The sequence below is a fragment of the Gopherus flavomarginatus genome, chromosome 4 (assembly GCF_025201925.1).
Source record: "Gopherus flavomarginatus isolate rGopFla2 chromosome 4, rGopFla2.mat.asm, whole genome shotgun sequence".
In the NCBI taxonomy this organism is placed as follows: domain Eukaryota; kingdom Metazoa; phylum Chordata; order Testudines; family Testudinidae; genus Gopherus; species Gopherus flavomarginatus.
This window is the reverse complement of record NC_066620.1, coordinates 86,245,820-86,263,058: the sequence shown is the minus strand read 5'-3', so window position 1 is coordinate 86,263,058 and position 17,239 is coordinate 86,245,820. Positions and strand designations below refer to the sequence as shown.

At 43.3% G+C, this 17,239-nt stretch overlaps 1 protein-coding gene across 3 annotated transcripts in view; it reads right to left on the bottom strand.

Annotated features, from left to right (window-relative positions):
* Positions 1-22: 22 nt before the first annotated feature.
* The window catches only part of TRIM67 (tripartite motif containing 67), a 52,889-nt gene continuing 35,672 nt past the window's right edge, over positions 23-17,239 (bottom strand). For 2 of the 3 annotated variants that reach the window (XM_050949062.1, XM_050949064.1), the window contains exons 8-10: positions 16,789-17,092; positions 7,802-7,964; positions 2,537-2,998 (exon numbers count right to left, since the gene is read on the bottom strand). In XM_050949062.1, the coding sequence (XP_050805019.1) occupies positions 2,933-2,998; positions 7,802-7,964; positions 16,789-17,092 (533 nt within the window). In that variant the 3' untranslated portion in view covers positions 2,537-2,932. Of the gene's footprint in view, positions 2,197-2,536; positions 2,999-7,801; positions 7,965-16,788; positions 17,093-17,239 lie in introns of those variants that run through there. The other variant, XM_050949061.1, reaches the window with a different exon arrangement.

Sequence of the window (17,239 nt, the reverse complement as noted above, 5' to 3'; positions counted from 1 at the left end):
TTCTAATTGCTCCATTCTGCAGTTTTTCTAGGTTGGAAGGGGACTGCAGTTTAAACTAGTCTGCATCACACTTCTACCAGTGCTGGAATGTATAGAGAACAGCAATGGAGAGGTCCATGTGTTTCTGCACAAATTTGGAGTGTGCCCCTACCACATATCATTAACTCTTCAAAACCTGTATCAGCCTGTATTTTTCATTTAATAAAAAGAAAAATCAACTTCAACTGCACCCTGAGGAGTGACACACAAGGAACGACACAGAAGCACTTATGAAAAACAAAAACAACATAGATATCAAAAGCAATTCCAAAACCCTTTCAGAATTCACTTTAAACAGCTTGCAGTGGTTGTGGATTGGAAGGATTTAAATTCATGTGAATTTTACTTCACAGGTATTCGGCGTAAAGATAAAAGTTCAGTCCTTATGTCCTATACAAGCAGTGCTCTTGTTTTTAATAAGAAAAGTAAAAGTGGAGTGCTTTCTTGTATCAAAATTGTCATAGGATGTTACGTAGTATAAAAATCCATATGCAACTTAAAACACACCATTCCCATGTGCTGCTCTGTAAAGCTGTACTCAAAGCCAAGGCTACTGTTACAACTTCTATTTTAGTAGAAGACAACTTTACAGTGAGCACACTCAAGAGAAAATTCAGGGTCCTGTAGCATTTTAGCTGAGGTAGGCTTAAAACAGACCCACTGAATTAAAAAATCCTGCACAGGGTCAGATGGTATTTAAAAACAACAGACAAAGAAAACACAGTTGATCTCTGCTAAACTTTTAACAAATTGAAAATTAGTACACCACAGTTATTTCCATGTCTTAAAATGCACTAATAGAACATATCGCAGTCTTGGAGGAAAGCATATCTGCTCTTCCACTTAACAGTTTGATGATTTTTTTTCCTGTTATGGTTTCTAGTTCAGTTGTGATATAAAAGAAGCTACATTTCTGTCTGTAAGGGGAGGCTGGATAAAACGAATAGGTAGCAATAAGCATCCTGCACAGATGGTTATTGATTGCTTTTGACTTACTACTTCATTCTGGGTTGCTCTAATATCCCATTTTTCACCCTTCCCCAATGGCTGTTCATTATGATGGCACCTTTCCTGTAACCAGAAGTGCAAGACCTTCTGTCACATTGGAATCTGCCACCACTTGGTATTACCTGTAGTGGGGAATGCACTTAAACTGGAGATCATATGTGCGCCTGCAGCAATGTGCCTGATTTCCAGCATCCCATTCATGAAGAGCTCCTTGGATAGACCTGTGCCTAAAATTTTACACAAGGCAAGGAGCTGGAATTTTGGTTTAAAAATTGCTTTTCAGGTATACTGACCATACAACGCATTAAAATCTGTGTGCCATATATATTAAGGGCATGGGCGTACACGTGTATGTGTACAGGTGTGTGTGTAGGAAGCATGATTAAAAAGGAAATACTATAACAATAGTATACAGCAGGCTATGGTACTTCTGTTTATTAGCGCTACATTTAGGCCGGATCATGAGGGCAGAGTTCTAGGTGCAGTGTCATGATGCAATCTGTTAGGACTTGCTACTATAGATTAGCTCAGTTAATCACTCTTCCCTCAGCAAAATATGCACATGCACACATTATTTTGTTGAGAGAGAGAAAGAAATTGAGAATCAAAATATTTACTGCTGACTGCATGCTGGCAAAGGTGCTATCTAGTATTGCCACGGATTGAAACCATCAGTGGTCAATCAGGCGCTTACTTTTGTGGATGCCATTTGACAAGGCTTCTCATTTTCATATGTTTCAGATGACCACAAAATTCCTGAGTTGCAGGATAAAGTCAAAACCTACAAGACTGTTAGGTCCCAGTTCAGCAAAGCATTTGAGCACATGCTTAAGTGCTTTGCTGGATCAGGGCCTTAATTAGTTCATCCCAGCTGAGTAGAAAATTAAGACCTTTGCTCCCAAGAGATGTTGGCTATCCACAGCTCGCAGGGAAGTCTACGGGCACTCCAGGTGCTCAGCATCTGTCAGGATCAAGGCTATAAAGTATCACTCCTCTTCCCAACACAGTCTATTTTGTGTATACCATTTTTAAAGAAACATCTGTAATCACTTCACTGAACTCTCCTCTGCTTCCTTTTCAGAAGATGATTGTTGCTGGTAACTGAAATGAGTTCTCCCATTTGTGAGACCAAAAGCCACTGCAGTCACACTGAAATGAGAAGCACTAAGGTTTATTGAGCAGTTTTTACCCCCACTAGGTATAGACCCTAGTGCTAACTAAAATGAGCACTAATTTTGCATAAAAGTACGTAGGGCCTAATCTTGTTGCCATTGAAGTCAGTGAGAGCATAATTAATAAATGCATTTAAGGCCAGAAGGGACATTATGATCACATAGTCTGACCTTCTGCATAACACAGGGCAATGAACCTCCTCCAGTAATTTCTGCTTCAAGCCCACAACTTCTGTTTGAACTATAGCATAGCTATTAAAAGATAACCAGTCTTGACTTAAAGAACTCAAGTGATGGAGAATCCATCACCTCCCTAGATAAATTGTTCCAATGGTTAGTTGCCCTCACTGTTAATCATCTATTCACAATAATCATGTGAAGCGCAGATCCAATTATAAAAGGGAAAATGTGCTCATTTTAGCTGTCACTATGTGTCTGTAGTGTGCTGTATATATGTGCTTTTGTACTAAAATGCAGGAATGCACACCCATTGTAATAAAAAAAATTCTATAAGCATTCTTGTTACCAATGTAAAATTAAAAATGAATGTGGATTAATATTAATTTTCAGATCACAGTGCTAGTTAGCAATGTTCTGCATAAGTGTTAGTCTAATTTAGGGATGACACTGCTTTTCTACTGACAGCGAATAATGACAAATTGTATTTAGAAAGATTACAAAATCCAGCATAGGGTTAGGCAGCAGGAGCTCAGTTAGTTACTGGGCAGCTTTGGCTGTCTTACACTCTGTGGCACTTCCAGTCCTGTGTGCAGAGTCACCTGTGCAGAAAAGAAATAATTGCTTAGTTAAAATACAAATTGGGACATCCTTAGTACAAAGAGTTTGTGAAGGCCAAGAATATGTGGTTAATAGTGAAAAGCTAATGTCACCAGGGGAGGCCCAACATACAAATGATTCTTTCCCTGAGGCCAGGTCTACACTACAAACTTACACTGGTATAACTATGTTGCTCAGGTGTGTGAACAATCCACACCCCTGAGTGGCGCAGTTATACTGACCTAACCCCCGAAGTAGAGCGTCCCCCACCGACATAGCTGCAGCCTCTCGCAGAGGTGGATTAGCTACGCTGACCGGAGAAGCTCTCCCGTCGGCATAGTAGCATGGTATCTTCACTAAAGCGATACAGTGGCACAGCTGCACTGGTAGGGCACTGCAGCTTTTTAAGTGTAGACCTACCCTGAGTCTAGCTGCCAGGTGTTTGTGACTCTTCCCAAGACTAGCAACCATTTATCAGCCACCGCTGAACTAGCTGCTTCTTGACAGCAGGAAGGGTGACCCCAGATGGAATGGGTGCCCAAGGGGTTATGAGGCAGATGGAAAGCAGACTGGGGAGAGGCAGAGCCTGATAGACCTTTCCCTGCTACCCTGTCAGTGTAAGACAGAGGAGATTTTACGGCACTCACTGTAGCCTGACACTGCTGTGATCTACCAGGGTTCTTACAATGACACCCATCACTGTAGGATCTGAACACCTCCCAGGAGGTCTCTCAAGCTTAAACTCACAAAAGTGTTCTCCCCTGCCCCCTTATCTGCATCTAGTTCCATGGACAGGGCAGAGTGAATGGAGGGCATGTTGTGACAGAAATAGTGTAGCAGACTGGCTGGGGTGCCTGGGCAATGGGGGAATTGGACTGCAGCACTATAACTACCAGAAAGGCCCTAACTAACAAGCCATGTAACTTCAGTGTCATTTTCCTAGTATCGTGTGTCTGTCTGATCTATTTAGATTCTATGATCTGTGGGGGAAGAACTATGGGTCAGATTTTTAAAGGAATTTAGGTGCCTAAAGATACAGATAGGTGCCTAGTGCGTTTTTCATGTGGAAAATTGGAGTTAGGCACCTATTGGTATTTTAAAAAGTGCCTATCTGCATCTTGAGGTGCCTAAAAATCTTTGAGACTCAGACCTGTGTCTTTCTGCATGTTAGTATACCACCTAGTACACAGATTCATAGATTCCAAGGCCAGAAGGGACTATTGTGATCATTTAGCCTGCTCTCCTGTAAAACACAGTCCACAGAAGTTCCCCACAATAATTCCTGCTTGAAATAGATCATATCTTTAAAAAAAAAATTCAGTGGCACCCCAATCTTGACTGGCGTATTTGGGCACCATTAATAACAAATTATTAAGATGTTACTAATATAATAAGAAACACACGCAGGGTCATTGTTTTAGTTTGGAGTATTTTGAATTATTATTAATAAAGTCTGGGTGTCTAATCTCTTTGTTAACTTGATGTGACTGGCTGTATATGCCTAACTACTTTGCAACATGCTATGCGGAGTGCCCTGCAGAGTTAACGTCTGAAAAGCTGTATAATTCTTAGAATTTTGTATTAACTTTATTACAGTTGTGCCTAGAGCCCCTAATCAGGGCCCCACTGTACAGGGTGCTCTACTACTCCACTCCACTCACAGATCACCTGCTGGGTGCCTGAGTCCACATTTAGGCACTTAGAAAGTGACCCCCTTTTCAAAAAAGCTGAGCACCTGCACTCCCAATGGGAATTCCACCCATGCCCAGAGTGTAAAGCTCCTTCACAAACCCCAGAAGTTACTACTACCCCTGCCTATGGGCAGGGCCGGTGCAAGGAAGTTTCGCACCCTAGGCGAAACTTCCATCTTGCGCCCCCCCAGCCCTGCAGCAGCTCCTCGCCCTGAAGTGTGCCCCCTGCCCCCGCAGCAGCTCTCCACCCCCTGGCCCGAGGAGCCCTGCGGTACCTCCCCACCCCAGCTCACCTCTGCTCCGCGTCCTCCCTGAGCACGCTGTCCTGCTCTAATTCTCCTCCCAGGCTTGCGGCGCCAAACAGCTGATTGGCGCTGCAAGCCTGGGAGGCGGGAGAAGTGAAGTAGCAACTGCACAGTGGAACCCCTGGGCTGTCGGTGGCACACTGACCTAGGCATGGGTGGCAAGTTTGTAGAAATTTTGGTGGTGCCCAGAACCTGCCCCCCCAAACTCCGCCCCCATTTGCCTAAGGCTCTGGGAGGGGTTTGGGGGGAGAGCTCTGGGGTGCAGGTCCTGAGCTGGGGATTAGGGTGCAAGAGAGGTGCAGGCTTTGGGATGGAGTTTGGGTGCTGGGTGCAGGCTCTGGGCTGGGGCAGGAGGTGGGTGTACAGGAGGGAGTGAGGGGTGCAGGCTTTGGGATGGAGTTTGGGTGCAGGCTGGGGGTGGGGGTGTAGGAAAGGGTGAGGGGTGCAGGCTCTGGGAGGGAGTTTGGGGGTGGGAAGGAGTGTGTGGGAAAGGGGAGGTAGTGCACGCTCTGGGAGGGAGTGCATGCTCTGGGAGGGAGTTTGGGGATAGGAGGGAGCGCAGGAGGATGAGGGTTGGGGCTGAGGATGAGGGGTTCATGCTGCAGGGGGGCTCAGGGCTGGGGAAGAGCATTAGGGTGCAGGAGGATGAGGGTTGGGGCTGAGGATGAGGGGTTCATGATGCGGGGAGGCTCAGGGCTGAGGCAGAGGATTAGGGTGTGGGGGGCTGAGCGGTTTGGGGTGTTGGAGAGACTCAGGGCGAGGGCGGAAGCACAGGGTAAGGGCAGCCTGCCCTGCCAGTAGGAGTGGGGGGCACTAGGACCCTGGGGCATCAGACAGCAGTTCTGCCGGGAGCCGCTCTACTCTAGCAACAGAAGCAGGCAGGGGAGTGACGCTGCGCTGCTTTCTGTGAGGCAGGGACACGGCGGGCCGTGTAGGGGGGAGACCCGCGGGGGTCGGGGCCGGGGCCCGATCCATGCAGGGCCGGGGGAGAGACCCAGCTCCAAATATTGCTGGAGCAGGGCACCCGGCCCTGAATATTGCTGGTGCTCGAGCACCGCAAACATATAGAACCTGCCCCCTATAAACCCTGGGCTGCTGGCTGCCGCGGTGCCGCCCTGACCCAGGGGACACCCTGGGCTGCCGGCTGCGGATGCTGCCGGCAGCTCCGAGTCCCTCTCGATCCCAGCAGCAGCGGCCACTCAACCACTTAAAAAAAATTTGGGGGCACTGCTTTTTGGCGCCCCCAAATCTTGGCACCCTAGGCAACCGCCTAGTCCGCCTAAATGGTTGCACCGGCCCTGCCTATGGGCTGGACTAGCAGCCATAGCAGCTCCATGCCAGTTGTGCAGCATCCTGGGGCCAATGGATTCATGTAACCTGGATCTGGAGCCTAACCACTGCCCCACCCCACTGTAATCTTCCAAGCCTACATATAGCCTGTTCAGAGACCTTTCTTGTGGCACGCAGGGCATGCATTAGAACTTCTGTACAGCCAGTGGACTCAAAGAACAGCTCCTCTGCAGGGAGTAGGTGATGTGCACTAGCTCTTCCCACCACAGGTGAATTTCACCCTGTCTGAACAATCTGCAGTGCTGCCCAGGGCCCACCAGTTCACCACCAGTGGGAGGTCCAGCACACAGAGATCCTGGTGCACCAGGAGGTGGCCACTGGGAAGAAGAAAAGGCTATTGCTCCCCTGTACAAGAAACAGGGCCATTGTGGAAGCAGGATAAACAAGAACTTCAGAGGGAACAGCCAACAGAGGCTACCAGCTTCAAGGAACAATGATGAACTGAGAAACTGCTAATAAACAGATGATAAGAATACAGCTGCCAGTCCTTGACTTTTTTAACTTCAGTTCCCAGACCACTATTAGTGCAACTTCTAAGTCCTTCCTTCCTTCAGTGAACTGTATCTAGTATAAATGTAGCTGTAATTGGGCCTGGACTGTTCAGTGGAAATTTATTGCTATCACGCGACATCCTTGGAATGAAGGACTCTCTACCCTTGGAAAAAAAGAGGAACCAGCTGGGGTTATACCAACATGCAGGCAACCCAAGTCAGAGGAAAGAGACTAATGAGGTGCGGCAGTCTCTCTACCCACGCAGGTACCACAGTTGGTCATTGTGGATTCAGGCTGGGGTAACGTGAACCCTCCAGCCTGCCAGGTGCTGGGGCACATTTAGGATCTGATTCTCAGTTACATTAAAGCCCCATTTTAGCAGAACAAAGGAGCGTTAACCTGGGTTAGCATAAATTACATTTACACCATCAACCTCAGAGAATATATTAGTGTTTCCAAATGTCATGAATTAAAGAGTGCGAATGAACTGCTTGCTGGGTCTTCTCTTTCAAACTAGACATTCTTTGACCTACATTTTCTTAGCTTTATTTAGCACCAGGCTGCTGAAATTGTACTTACTTGCAGCAGTTAATTATATCCAAACATAAGAAGTCTAAGAGTATTTAGATATCAATGCTTTTACTCGAGGCTGGCCTTAGAACATTGCTGCTTCCTGGATGATGGAACAGCAGAAAAGCGCGTGTGTATTTCTAAAGCATCGTTTCTCTATATCTGAGATGTGATACAAAAAAGTTAAATCCAACTATTTTCTTTTAAAAAGTGGCACTAGCCCAGATACAATCAGCAAACAAAACTAGGCAAAGTGAAAAATAAATCCATATTTACACCTAACAGTTGCATCTTGATCTCTTCTCTCTGGCAGTCATGAAATAACTTTTGACAGGCGGTAGGATTTCTCCTTTGGTTGACATGCTGAATGAGTTAGACTGAACTGAAAAGGATTTACCTGTACATTTCGGTTGAGGCTTAATGCAGGCATGAAGACACCCTCCACATTTTCAAATGCTGAAGGTCCTTGCTGCTGCCCATTTATGTAAAAGGTCAGGCTGTGCTTGTTTAGGTCCAGGAGAACGCCCACAGTGGCACCTTTAGAAACACCCCCTTCTGTCCTAAGAAACAAAGTGACCATATTGTCCATCTTAGAGAAAGCAGATTGTTACCTTCCAGCCTCTCTCTATTTGAGACAGTCTTACTGAAGTGAAAGGAAAGTGGAGGAGCATGGTAAAATTAGTATTAGTTGGAGGACATCTGCTAAAGGCCTTTTCTCCATGTGTAGTTCCTATTTCGCACTAAATGCAGGCAGCCTTGAGAAATGAGGCTCTATAAGGTCATACCCACCCAGTGGGTACATTTTGGCAGAGCTGAAAAAGTTCAAAGTGCTTGACAGAGAAAGGGGGAGTTAAACTAACAGGACAGAGCAGAGACATTGAGGACGGAAAAGTTATTGTTTGAAACTAGTACTCTTCAGACCTCACATTCTGGAGGGAATATGTTAATATTAAAAAAGAACTGATCCTAAGGGCTTTCATTGAAATCCACAGGAATGTTCACATAAGTAAAGGCTGCAGGAACTGACCTAAATGTTAATGTGCATTCGAGGTCTCAGATAGGGCAGCACATTGAACTCTTTAGAAGATAGATTATAAGAACAGACAGTAGCTTATAACTGGTGAAATCCCTTTTTGCCTGAACTAAATACACAACATTAATTCTATTTTAATTTGGTTATCACAGCTAGCAATTGGGATTTACTCTGCTCAAGTCAGAGGCACTGACTTTCTGCTTTCCCCAGGGGTGCTTTACCTCCACTCTGCTCCAGGCCCCACCCTCACTCCATTCCTTCCCCCAAAGGCTCACCCGCACCCCACCTGTTCCTGACCCCGCTCCATCCCCTCCCGAGTGTGCCCCACCCTTGCTCCTCTACCTACCCTCCCAGGGACTCCTGCACACCACTGAACAGCTGATCACTGGTGGGTGGGAGGCACTGGGGGGAAGGGGAAGGAGTGGATCAGCAGTACCGCTGGTGGGTGCTGAGCACCCACTATTTTTTCCCTATAGGTGCTCCAGCCATTGAACACCCATGAAGTTGGTGCCTGTGGCTCTAGTTGCAGGCCAGGACCTAAAAATTATGTCCAAAAATAACAGACAATTTAGGCTGCCCTCAGCTCGGGGGGAAATGAGCTCAGTTTACTATGAAGTGCATAGATCAGGGAACCTGAGAGTTTGGCACCGAGAAATGGCTTTGTGACTTTGTGTGTGATGTGGTACAGAGATGAAAAAGCAAAGTTTGTTTTTATTGATTAACAGCTCTAGGATAAGGTTTTAAAAAATGATTACTGATTTTGGAGTGTCTCCATTTTTGGGTGTCTCACTGACTTGAAGAGACCTGATTTGCCAGAGGGCATGGTGCCAATGCAGGGGTAGCAGGAGCTGGTTCAAGGTGGAAGTAGAAGCTGATTAGGGGTATGCTCCCTCACTGCACTAAGCTGGTGGCTAGAAGTGGGAGCCAGTTCAGGGACTGAGAGTGTTGAGTTATTGGACTAGTAGTGTTTCAAGTGTTGGGGTTTTGGTGGTGGTGGTAGTGGTGATAATCAGTTGTGTTAGGAGCAGCTGTTGAGAGCTACTGTAGCACCAGAGTCCTACCATGATGAAAGATTCAGCCAACTCTTATATGCAAGAATAATATCATACTACTTTAAAGAGCATGGAGCTAGAAAACCACTAGATATGTGGATTGGCCCTAGGCGCTGATGCTTTTAATGTCACTGGAATTCTGCAAGGGAATTATAGCCTGACGTGCACAGATTCAGTGTTTATAATATTTTTTAAAATGTACAGCAGAAGAGAAAAAAACACAATTCACAGAATAAACACAATTTTAATGTAATATTCATCAGAATGTCTAGTGATCAACAATAACATGCATGCCAACCTGAAAAATATAATTAGGGCCAAATATGTGGAGCAGGAAATTTTATATTGGTAATGGCTGTTTTAGTTTTGTCCACCAGGTGGCATAAGATAGTTTCTTTAGACTAGACCAGTGGTCTAAAACCTTTTTTCATTTGCAGAACCCTACAAAATTTCAACTGGAGGTGCTGAACCCTTTGGGAATTTTAGATATAGTCTGTGGACCATCAGCAGTCCATGGATCACAGGTTGAAAACCACTGTTCTATAGCAATGACAACCTTTCTGGACCCCCTAGACATAGTGTGTGGACCTCCAGGAGTTCTGAGACCACAGATTGAAAACCACATGATTAGACCATTGTGTGGCTCAGTCCAGCTCCCCATGAACTCAAAGGGAGTTTTCCTACTGATTTCAGTGGAAATAGGATTGGGCTGATAATGAGAACATGGCACATTCTTTCCCTAATGAAAACTCTTCAGCCAATACCAGTATTCCATTAAAAACTCAAGAATTAGTCCTCGCACCTAATCATGAGATCAGTTTTTTTTTAAAAAAACACAAAATAATAACTATGGGATTCTTTTTTTTTTCTTTTTTGCCTCCCAATGTAATAGTCACTCTGGATAATGTTTTCAAGATTTGCTCTATAACCAGAAGGGCTAGAAAGCTACATTTTTTTAAAATGCAAGATGAGATTTTCATAACCTAATTACATGAATCCAGGGTCTTTTAAAAAAAAACTAAACACACACCAAATATTGCAAGACTCATGATAAAAATTGCAAGAACTGGCAACACTGAGATAACAGAGATATTATTCTGATGGATCATATTTTTTCCCCTCTTAGTACCTGATTTGATTATAAATTTTGTCCAGCTTTACATCCTGCAGCATACGGCTTGAGTTTTTGAATATACTTTATGTCATCTTTTAAAATGTCACTTAGCAGAAACATTGATCCTCTCCAAGAGCAGAAATGTATGCTTCACTCTTTTTGATGTTATTATGTTCCTACCTATATAAGAAGTTCATTGATTCTCTGAGTCTAATTAATTGTGTGGTAAACCACTGGTTCTCAAACAGGAGTCAGGTGGGCTGCCAACAAGGGTTGGTGTAGGGCCCTGGGCAGTTGCCCTGCTTGCTACCCACTAATGCTGGTCCTGGCTTTTATATGCAGAAAAAACAGTTGTTGGGACACTGGTGGGCTGTGGCGTTTTTATAGCATGCTGTGGCAGTCTCAGAAAGAAAAAGGCGGAGAACCCTTGTGCTTAACAATGACACAGAGCCATAGGTCCCTGCACTTCCACAGACTGAGGGTATGAAAGCCCTGCTTGCAGGCTGGAAATGAGGAGTGCTGCCTGTGCAGTAGTGTCCCTCAGCCCCTAAATGAACAGAAACCCCTCCCTGAGATCATGATCTATCATATGGAAAGGGGCAGAGTTGGAGGTATTCCCACTTTCCAGCATCGTCCTCCTCCCACCAAACCCACAGGTCTTGAGCAGGTAAGTTACTAATACTCTGTCAGCATTAATCACTTCCCCGCTGCAATTTGGAACAATCTCTGCAATTTGTTAAAGAGGCAAAGACAGAGAGGGGATTCTCTAACATCATGGCTGAGGGCTGCAGGGGAGAGGGAGTCACTGCAAAGGCAAAGGATCTCAGTGCAGATCACCCTGTGTTTCTGGTGGTTCCCACAAAAGCTACACACCACTTAGTGGTCCATTGCTTTTGAGACCAATCTCCCAGTCACTGTAATGATGGAGAATGGTGGGAAAGTGAAAGTTGCATGGACAAACTTTACCAAGGCATTTCCTGACTTCTGAGTGTTTTATTTTGCAGCTTTAACGTTTAGTTTTTTTCTGATTGAATGCTTTGGATATAACTTAGAAACCAATTGGCTGAACAGACTCTGAACTCATGTAATTATGGCCTTAAATAATACACACCACAGAACTACCATACCTTTTCAATAATCAGATCACCATGCCACATCCAAAATGTTTCTTGTTAAGCAGCGTCCACATACAAAACACAGTTACATAGGTTCTCCCATCAGCATAGTTAATCCACCTCCTCAAGAGGTGGTAGCTAGTTCAGCTACACCAGGGGTTAGGTCGTCTTAAGTACATCACTCAGTGGTGTGGCTTTCTCACATCCCTGAGTGACATAGATGGGTTGATCTAATTTTTGAGACCAGCTGATAGTTCTAGTGTAATTTCTTTTTATAACTCCATACTTGTTTTAAATATTATATATGAGATAATGCATGTTACATTTTACGTGAAGCTACTTAGTGTCTTAACAATCTGCATGACCACTTAACGGAAACAGCAGCAATTTGTTACAATACTTTAGGCAGCTAAATAAATATTTACTGGATGAGAATCTTTCTTTGTAGAGATAGCCACCAATTTTTCAGCATTTTCATTTAGGTCCCAAATTCTGCCACCTTTACTCACATTGACTACGGTCCTGTTGGATTATTTAGTCACGTGTGTAAAGTTAAGTATGTGTATGACTGTTTGGAGACTTAGGACCACTGAGTAGTACCTTAATCCATAAGAAATTCGAGAAGGCACTACTGTTTGTGAGTAAAGATGGAGGAATCTGGCCCTCCATGAATAATGCTGTTGTCTCGCAGTGGAGCCTGCCACTTTAGAATATTTCTCAGCAGGGGAATGACCAAATTGATGATGCAAAATAGGTCTGAAACAATTGGCTATATCATTAGAAAATGGCAGAAAATTTCACAGTTCTTGTAACACAGGTCCTAACATTTTAAAAACACCTTTTAGTTAATGTAAAAATTGGTTTAACAATTAAGTTGGTATTTGTCTTCTGAACGTACCCTACAATAATTTGAATGCTTTCTGATTTCTAATGGCAAGGCTGATTCTTTTCACTCCTACTTTGCTTCTTCAACAGCCTGATAAAAGCCCATTGAAATCAATTAAGAGATGCCTACCGATTTCTGACCCAAGTTCTCAAGATGGGGCTTTTCCCATCTGATGGTTAATTATTCATTTTGAGGATGCTCCAGACACAAACTCTTCTTAGTGATTTTTTTTCTTTGTGATTTGTTGCAGTTGTTGGAATTTTATATACATTGTAATGTATACACTCCTTTATTTGGGAACCATGCCAGAGAACAGCTCCGTTGCAATGAACTCTAGCTCTAGCCAATGGACACATGGCACACCTGGTGTGTCTGTGCACCTATTTCCAGTAGTTAACAAATGTGAATTGATATTTGCCAGCCTAAGTTTATTGTACCTCTTCTTCTGTGCTTCTTTTGCTTCATGAAAGACTGATTCCCTGCTCTGCTGCGGCTACTAAAATTAATCAGTCATCTTCTGTCAGTTTTAAAAAAAATGTTCTAGGGCTCAGTTATGCAAGATGCTGAATCAATGAGAGCTGAAGGTGCTGCCACCTTGCAAAAGGAATTTAGCAATTTCCATGATTAGGACTTTTGACCATGTTTATTTTCAGACTCACTCATTTATCTAATAGCCTAATACATTCCTATAAAATTTGTGAAAGCTGAAATAATTGGTCTCTCGATATCTATAATTATAATGGCCCCCATTACCATAGTATCTGTAACCCTCACAGTCTTTAATAGCTTTATTAAATATATGATAACTCAGTGGTATATTTCTATTTCCACTGGGGAGTGACAGTTAAGCAGATTCTGCTGTTTTTAGAAGACTATTGAAACTAGTGGGTTAACAAAATGACCTACTTGGCTGCCGTGGTTAAAAAGATAATGCCTAGCACTAATACTATTAAAGTGCATGTACGTTAAAAAAATGTGCACTGCACAGTTATGCTCCACTCTAGTGAACACTCCATGAGTTTGTCCCTTTTAAAGATATTCCTGTAACAGCTGGCAATTCACTATCCATGGAAGCTGTTTTTTTCTCCCGTTTAGGCAGAGTGATCAGAAAGCCAAAATGTGTCCACTGTTTGCTGTCCATGGAAAAAAAGCTTTTGCTAAGCTCTTGAGCGGCCAAGCAATACAGAGTGCTTGCCTGTAACAACACTCCAAGGATTGAATCCATGAAATACATTTCTAGAACAGTGTCCCACAGACTATTTGCCAGCATTTTTTCAGAAAGCATCAGCTATTTCAAGGGCCACTAATTTTTTTACTGCTTAAAATTACTTCTGCCCTAAATCCAATCAAGGCACTAAAGGGACAGAGACAAATATCTTTTCATATAATTTATCACATTTTGTTATTTTATTCTATGTTGGTTTAGGACTTGAGCCAAAACCCATTGAAGTCAATGGAAAAATTTCCACTGACTTCAGTAGACTTTGGCTAGGCCCTTAAATTCTTTTGCCAATCTATAATGGCCCAGAAGCCAAGATGGCTTTTTAAAAAATACTTCTTTGTTGTCATGCATGTCATTTGTGATGCTTCCTATAACATGGTGATGGCTGCATTATAAATTAGAACAGAGACAAATATAGAGATGATATTCACAATAGAAATGGTCAAGAGTTTTTTGACAAATCACTTTGTTGGAAAATGATGATTCATCAAAACTGAAACTTTTTGCAGGAAGGTATCTGTTTCAACAAAAGTTTCTCATGTCCAAGTTGGAATTAAACCACAGGGAGAATGAATAGTCTAGCGGATACACCTGTGATGCAAGAGATCCAGGCTCAAGTCCCTGCTTCACCTGATTTGTCTCAGGAATTGAATCTACATCTTCCAACATCCCGAGTAAGGGCCCTGGCTACTGGCTATTCTTGGAGGAGGAGGGGTTCCTCTCACCCCCAATTTTTTTTTTAAATGTCTAGTATTCATTCCAATGGGTAATAAAATTAAACATTGAAAATTCAAAATTTTTCACAAAAAAAAATCGAGCTCTTGTTTTCTGGCCATTCACAGTTCTGGGAACAGGGTTTGCTGGATAACTTTGCAGCAGTTTTGCTAGGTCATGTTCTGGCAGTGGCCTTTGCTTTAAACATTTTTCAGCAACTGTGGTATATTTTAAAACACAAATACATATTAGAATATACAGTACGTGCTACAGGAGATATAGAAACCCATTTTAAGGTATTGTGACTATGAGGTAAGTATCCCCTTAATATCTGAAAAAAAGATAATATTATAAACAAGCCTCTTCAAGATCACTGCAAGACTCTCTTAATTATTGGTTTTAAGGAACAAATATTCAAGATAGTGGGGTGAGGAGGGACAAGGTGGTCCAATAAATAGGACACTGAACCAGGTTCTATTCCTGGTTCTGCTATAGACCTGATATGTGACCTTGGGCAAGTTACAATCTGTGTGTGTGTGTCGATTTCCCATACCTGTAAAATAGGGTTAATAATACTTAAGCTTTTCAAAAGCACCAAAGTGCCTTAGGTGCTGCCTACATCCCATTGACACCTTTTGGCACCCCTGATTGACTTTCGTGACCCCCAATAGGGTCACGACCCACTTGCTGAGAAACACTGTTGTAGATAGAATGGCCCAAATTCACTCTGCTACATGCTGTTGTAATTTTGTGGGACTAATATGTCAGTTCAGAGAAGTATGTCCTGGCTGTGCGGTTAGAATATAAAGTTAGAAATCAAAGATGTGGATAACCAAATAAAAATAATCAGAAGACTCAAAATAACGTATGATGATGATGATGTAGTAAATTACTTCTCTTAGTCTTACAAATGTTGTAACTAAATAAAATTCTAGATAATACTTAGTCCTGCCTTGAATGCAGGGTACTGGACTAGAAGACCTCTCGAGGTCCCTTCCAGTTCTTCCAGTCTATGGTTCTATGAAAAAAAAGCATTATCCAGTGATTCAATCAAGTCAAACATCATGACATGAATAGCGAACCCTAATCATGCCACTTGGTTAGAAATATTTCTTGTGATTTCACTGAGCAGTTGTGTCTGCAATTTACCCTCACAAAACTTACATGAAACCATCATAGCACTCCTGAGAGTTACCTGATACACCTCGACCCAAATTCAACCCTCATGTAATTTTACTAAGGGTATGGCTACATTTGGAATTTCTAAGCGCTGCCCCGGCAGCGCTGCGGGAGCGCTGCCACGGCAGCACTTTGAAGTGTGAGTGTAGTCAGAGCGGCAGCGCTGGGAGAGAGCTCTCCCAGCGCTGCATGTAAACCACATCCCTTACGGGTGTAGCGTGCAGCGCTGGGAGCTGTGATTACACTGATGCTTTACAGCGCTGTATCTTGCAGCGCTCAGGGGGGTGTTTTTTCACACTCCAGTTGCAGCGCTGTAAAGTGTGAGTGTAGCCAAGGCCTAACTTAAATATTAAATCTTTTAAATTGTTATTGTTTGGTTGCCCACACTTTTGATTACTAACTCTACACAGCATTCCTCCCAGCCATGCCTCCATTTCTGAAGGCCATATTATTTCCAGGAATTACAGTATTGTGATATTGGCTGTTACACGCTGGCTGATGCTGGGAAAATCTTCCTGACAAAACCAGGGTGCAGAATACATAAATGCCGATCTCCACAGTGATAGGAAGGGGAGTTAAGTATTTCAGCCTTAGACTATCTCCAGCCCCCAATTCTCAGATAAGGACCCCTAAATTTTCTCCAGTTTGTGCCTTCAGTCCTAGCAACTTTCCAGTACAACCACTAGTCTTCTAGCTGAAGAAGAGTGACAGGCTTTGCAAAGAATCCCATTCAATACCTCTATTTAATAAGGCAGATTGGTCACCGTTCATCAGTAAGGCAATCCCCCCTCTGTCCTTGTCCTCAATTCAGCCCTGGGAATAGCTTATCACTGGGTTTAATCAGCTTTCAGTACTGCCAGGAAACATCTTCATTTTGAACAAACCACAATTGGTGCTAGCATTTGCCTAATTGCTATACTGCCTTGTGACCACAAAGAATCCTGAGGAATGTAATGAAATCACCTTTCTCACTGCTTCAATGAAAAAGAATGCAGAATCTTTAAAATATGTTGTACGTAAGAGGGAAAAAAAAATCAAGCCATGAGAAAAATCCATGATCAGAGCTTACCGACTTGTATGAGAATTGCAATGCATGAACCAGCTGCGGTTGTTGTCAACATACATGGCCCACGCCTTGTCGTCCTTTCCTAGCATCATGTCCTTGACCACATTAATTCTGGCAATTCCAAAAGCCGGATCTGGATGATTATCATAACGATCCACATGCAGTTCCCAGTAATGTACTCCCTTGGAGAAGGCCGCTGTGCCCAGAACAACACGATCGTCATAACTACTACAAGTGGCAGTCTGGTTGTCATTCGATAGGACTATGTCCCGATGGGCCGAAGAGGGGTCGAAGGTGAACCAGGCCACTGTGCAGGAAGAATAAAGGCAGCTCAATAGCAGGAAAGGATGCAATAAAATTTAATTTTGCTTTATTTTAAGAAAATTTCTGCCCTCCTAAATTCCCACCATACTTTCAAGTGGAGAAGATATTCTTTTCTTGTTGTTCTAAACTA